The 6,000-nt window shown below is 50.0% G+C and overlaps 1 protein-coding gene across 1 annotated transcript in view; it reads right to left on the reverse strand.

The window, feature by feature from the left end:
* LOC8043438 (glucose dehydrogenase [FAD, quinone]-like) overlaps nt 1–5,347 on the reverse strand; it is a 28,759-nt gene extending 23,412 nt beyond the window's left edge. Inside the window, exons 1-2 of the mRNA XM_029981448.4 lie at nt 5,182–5,347; nt 1,685–1,887 (exon numbers count right to left, since the gene is read on the reverse strand). Of these exons, the coding sequence (XP_029837308.4) occupies nt 1,685–1,887; nt 5,182–5,308 (330 nt within the window). The 5' untranslated portion in view covers nt 5,309–5,347. The remainder of the gene's footprint in view (nt 1–1,684; nt 1,888–5,181) is intronic.
* Between the last annotated feature and the right edge of the window lie 653 nt (nt 5,348–6,000).

Here is a 6,000-nt window from a genome sequence, read left to right on the forward strand (position 1 = left end):
AAAAAAGCTGACCTTTGTTTACTCGTCTTGCAATTAAATAAAAACGTTGCGAAGTTGCCGTTTATCTCGTGTTTAGTTTTGTATTTCTGTCTTTTTTTATGGTTTCTACGCTGCCTTTGCTGTATAGTGTATTCTTTCACTCACCCCGCCCAACCCCCCCTCCTCCTCTTTTTACTGCAATGCCTACTGGGCGGTGTAGATATAAAAGAAATAAATAAGCATTGTAAATGACACGTCATTTTGTTTGGTCCCCATTTCAAATCGACAAATTCGACAGTCACGCGCGCAGTGGTAACACTGTAACAGGCAGGACTGCTCTCTTGCTTTCCTTACGCACGCAAGCAAGAGAGCATCAAAACTGCGGTCAAGAGGGGAGTCGATTCGCCATGAGCATCACAATTCTTTGAAATCGACGTGTTTTGCGACAGGTAATACTGTGCGGTCAACTTCAGTATTTAATTAGTCTGGTTTTTTAAGATGCACAGGCAGCTAGTCAGACATTTGAAAGCACCTTGTAGCTGCTGGCCACGCAACGCAAAGATTAAAAAAAAAAAAAAAGGAATCGACACCGGCACGGGCGAAAAGGGGCTCGATCGTTTTACCGCGGGCGCTGTTTCAGCAAGAGCAGTCTTCCGACACAAAGTGTGATGCGATGGGCAGTCGACTTTTGTTTTATGACGCACGGGCAGCCAGCATATAGTAAGGACTCCTACCACTGACTGGTCGCGCAACGTGTAACGTAAGCATAAAACAAATTAGCACCGTGATTACTTTGGTACGCCGCTATTCAGCAGTACGTGTCATTGATACTAAACAAGGCGCCGCTGCGTTAAACGCGATTGATTTTATGTCGCAATACGTTTTATGTGGTAAAAAGCGTTCGTCCCTAACAAGCAGTACAGTACATAAGACGACAAGCGATCAGGGGTATCTCGCGAGAGGAACGAACGAACTTTGATCAATGCCCTCCTTGGGTAAGCGCCGAAAACGTTCCAAACAACGAAGCAGGGAAGCGGACTCAGATCATTTCATTTTAGTGAACATAATTAAAATCCATTTTGTCTACATTCATAGTACAATAAGTTGGACCGACTTTGGGTCGCTATATACTCCGTTCACACTTAACGACTTTCTTACTGTTTTTTTTTTTTTTTTGCTTTTTTTTTAATTTGTACCGAACTTGAGTGCACTGAATGTAGTAGTGAACATTTTCTTTTCTCGAAAGTCGCTTCATTTTAAAAGTTATAGGCATATTAAAATTACAAAAACAAGGAAAACATGACCTCTTTCATGACGTCCTTGGTCCTCTGTCCCCCCCTTTTCCTGCGCCAGAGGACTCCCCTTTCCGTGGTGACTAAGGAATGTGGGGAGGGAGGGGAAGACGGGGAAAGGAGGTGAGGCCGAGGAGAGAAGCTTCTGGGAACGGGGCAGCTCTCTCTCCTCGGCTGATGTCAGGACCAAAAACGTCATGATTTCTTCAAATGGCCCGCTTGTTCGAAACCACGGGGAGACAAAACGTGAATGACTGACGGTTACGCTTATATCCTTAATCTATTCTATCGGCATGGCGATGGCAAAACAATGTTTTCACCCATACTGCGAGTGACGCTATTTCAAGATGGCGGCGCCCCCGTGAAATAAGCCTAACATACTGCCGCGGGCGTTCGATGAAACGCGCAGTCACCCTGTTCTTGAGTCCGAAGCAAGAGACCTCCTGCGGCACAGTCCGGTAGGCCCAGTCGAACTTGGTCTGCTGGATCTCGGCGGCCAGCAGCGGCACGTCCAAGAAGAAGTTGGGAAGGCCTCCGGCCTCGAGTAGCAGCACGCTCACGCCGGGGTCTTCGGACAGCCGGCTGGCCACCACCGCTCCGGCCGAGCCGCCGCCCACTGAACACCCCGAACAACGCTTCGTCAACCTCACGGAGAGAAATTGCTATCCGTGCAATCCCGTTTCCGCAACGGGACATTATATCAATCGGAAGTTTTAAGCCGCGCTGCGCATACAAAAGGCAGTCTCGGCCCTTTTCCTTGTATGACGCTCGTGGGACATTGGTCATACAAAAAATGAGCATGTTAATTAACCCACACTACGATAGCTGCGACACCTCACGGCCAAGTCATTTGGCATTGGGTGCGCCAACAAAAGCGTTCGGAACAAAATGGACATGTTACAAAATGGACATCTTACCGAGCTGTTCAGAACTGAGTTTTTAACCCCTTCCTCCTTACTTTAAAAGCGAAACAAAAAATCACGTGGTTGTGACGTGTCTGGTCACCGGAGGCGATGACTCCAAGCTTCCACCGTGCTCTTTAAGTACACCATAAAACTCAACTCATTGGCCACGAACGCGAATTCAAATATTCGTCGATGAGTTGATTGTTGGCGAGCCCACACGTCCGACTTACGCAGTGCTCGCGTCCAATGCATGAGCTGGGGCCGGCTCACGTGCATGGGCACCGCGGATGCATCACAGTGAAAAGGCGGAGAGCTTTTGAAAGAAAGGAAGTACAAAATAGTTAGCTATATTTTCAAATTTTCGTGCTAAAAAGCAGGCTTTATGTTTTCCACGCTCGTGCACGTATTATTTTGGCGCACTAAACGATACGCGATCAGTGAAATCCTAATTTATTCCAGTCAGAATTTCATTTCATGGTCCCTCTAAGTGAAGTATATATTCTGCATTGTGGTTCTTTGTTCACTAACAAAATATATCAATAAAAAAATTACAGGAAGATCCATTGGTGCATTCTTAGGGAATGCGTTAGCGTGACCCTTGGAAACGCCACATACGTACGTGTGTGGCGTTTCCAAAGGTCCCAATTTGCGAAACGCCTAATGCAGACCCCTTTACTTTTCTCTTCTGCTTCCTCTTTTTGGCCTCGCTACGGGTTCCGTGTGAGCGTTTCCCAAAAGGGGACGTGTGTGGCGTTTCCAAATGTCGTGCTAACGCATTCCCTAAAAATGCACTAATGGGTGTTCCTGTAATTTATTTTCACCCCTTTTATGTACTCTGCCTGTACATCAACGCACTTGGATACGGTCATACATATCACTCGTTGAAAAAACCACAAAAACCACTCGTGGAAAGAACCACATCTATATCACTCGTGTAGGGAACCGCACCCATCGTTTTAACTACACACACTGGTCCCAGCCCACGCATCCCTACTGCGGAAACCCAGAGCGAAGAACAACCGGCGACGGCAGAGCAGCGACTGAGCCAACACCACCTAGATAAGCTGAAGGCATCCGCACCGTGCTCGCAACGTCATTATAATCAGATCGATGGAGGCTTGAGATTCGGCAGGAGTGCTGCGTCAGTGTTCGGCCGGGGCTCGTCGTGTTCAATCAGCTCGTCGAAGGTCGGACTGTGATGACGTTTCATGAACAGAGAGGAGGCGATGCGGAGGCGGAGGCTTTGATTATTCTAGGTGGTGTTGACCGAGCACGCCCGCATTCCACCGCGCCGCAGCGTTGCGCGGCGCCTCCTCCTCTCTGGTTCCGCTCCAGCTGTGCGCGTGACTTTGATGAAAACGAAAGGTCTATACTTCATTTCAGCTTTGGTCCGAGCGCGGCCGATGTTATGAGCCGAAGGGCCAATCGAACAGCGCAAAAAGCGCAGCGTCATAGCGTGCTCTCTGCGCTTGATAGGACTAGCCGGCGGAGGAGCGCGCAGAGAAAGACGGCGAATAGCGGCTGGTCCTATCAACTGCAGAGAGCACGCCATGACGTTGTGCCTATTTCGCTGTTTGATTTGCCCTTCGGCTCATAACATCGGCCGCGCTCGGACCGAAGCTGAAACGAAGTATAGTTTTGACGAAAACCCGGCAGTGCCTGACAGTTTGTCAGCGCCCGGGAAAGAGGGAGAGGTTGACGCGTGCTGACGTCAGCGCTTCGGACCAATGGGAGCGTCGCACGCGCCACACTCTCCCCTTCCTTCTCCCTCTCTCTCCGGCGATAACAAACGAAAGACACCGCCGGGGTTTCGTCAAAACAAACGTTATAGTGCTAATTCATTAAAAAAAAAGACTCGAGGTAAACCTAACCACTTCTTATGAGTTGTGAATGCGAAAGCATGCACGTCAGTTTTCTGCTCTTTTATTTCGTCTGCACCGTCAGCGCGCCCTTTCCTCGCCGCTCTGACCTTGGACGTTTCGTGTTAGCGGCGCGCTGACGGACACGCAGCGCCATGGGGTGGCGGTCGTTGAAACTAACGCGCAGCGGCCAATGAGAGCCTCGTCGACCCGCGCCATCCAATGGGGCCGAAGCCGAAATCCATCAGCTTTACTCCGCTCCTTTAGGATCGGGGAAACGAGGTGCCGTTTGGCTAGGCTTTTCGCGTGGTTTCATAGCTGGGAGCCAGCTTCACTTGGAGAAAGGATTTAAGGTCTCGTTTGGCGCGGCTTCAAAGCTGATGACGTCGGCTCACTCCATAAGCAGTTAATGCTTAAAAAAAAATAAAAAAAAGCTGTGGCGTAGTTTAATGGTAACACGCCGGCTTCACTCCCAAAATCGAATCCCGCGGGCGGCATCTTTTTCAAGGGCAACATGGACGACGGACGCCCTACTCCGACAACTAAAACATCAAAAACGGACGTCCTTTCTAGTGCTGGGAAGAGCCCAGAATAGCGCTGTAAAACTGCCTGCAGACATGTTCATACGAAGCGCTTCGAACATGTCTGACGCTTTTCCACAGATATAGATCTGTCGTCAGGTCTGTCACCGCGTCCTTTGTACGTGCAGCGTAACTGCGGCTTAAGATATTAGAGATTTTTAGGGAACCGTCTTTTACACACCCGATACGGTACAATGGACCATCCGCTATGAACTGCGCATGTGCTTCCACAGAAGGCTCGCACATGCGCAGTTCGTACCGAAGAGCTTATCGTCCCGTATTGGATGTGCAATAACGGTTCCCTAAAACTCTCGTTTGTAGACCGCGGTAACCGCAATCCACCGCATGCATCGTGTCTGTCGTATTCGCTATTGTTATCGGAGCGCGACAACCTACCGCTAAAAACTTCCTAATGTCGTTCGGGACATTCGGGTCACACCCTTCGCTCGGAGCTGTCCCTCATAGCGCATATATACGAGGGACAGCTTCGCCGAGGAACGAAACATCGTTTACACGCTTTCCAAGTCGAACCCACTTGAGTCACTAGCATCGAGAGACTACTTACCCACAATGTAGTCGTACACGTCCGCAAACGTAAACTTGACGAGTGGCGGCCCTCGCAGCGTCGCCTTGAAGAGGAAGGCCGAGTAGAAGGGCACCAGAGCCAGCGGCAGGAGTCGGGCGACGCTCATCGAGATTCGGACACCCGCGCTCTGCTCCGTCACCCCTCACGAGTCACACTCCATTTGACGCCGACGGCTCGCACACACGCAGACGTCACGAACGCCGCCGTTCTCATCTGCCCACAAGGCAAACATACTTCCACGTGCCACAGTTGGAGGGGAAAAGGCCCACGCGTCCTCGCGCATATAAGATAAAAATTAAGATAGAAATAGAGGTCAGGGGTCGCGTTTGCGACGACGGATGGCAGCGAATCTGCACAAAGGACTCGGCAAATATTCCGTTCGTTGAGGCGTGACACGATCGCCCGCTGTTTGCCAGTCTGTCACCGGCACACGCGACCGTAGCTTAGGTCCTCTTCCCAGATTTAGTGCCGCGGGGCTGGGCGTACGGCGTAACTCGGTTCAACAATCGGGGCCTCGTAACTTTCGCGTCGGCTAAGAACCGTCACTGGAACACAAGTGTCAGTGGTAGGAAGATACGGGTGAATAAGGCAGGCAACGTCCGTAATTTATTTAATGTTAGGTCTGCGTACATTGTCAGCTTGCTAAAAGGGCCTTCGTTCGTATGGCAACTTCGTCCCAAAGCTGATCATTGTGTATATTTTAGTCGGAAATTACTTTTAAGCTTAAGCATGCGAATGCATTACGTCGAAATAGGTTTCTAGCGAATCCAAGTGCTCATATGTCGCCTGCAATGACAT

The sequence above is a fragment of the Ixodes scapularis genome, unplaced genomic scaffold, assembly GCF_016920785.2.
Source record: "Ixodes scapularis isolate PalLabHiFi unplaced genomic scaffold, ASM1692078v2 PGA_scaffold4__175_contigs__length_147842914, whole genome shotgun sequence".
Classification (NCBI taxonomy): Eukaryota; Metazoa; Arthropoda; class Arachnida; order Ixodida; family Ixodidae; genus Ixodes; species Ixodes scapularis.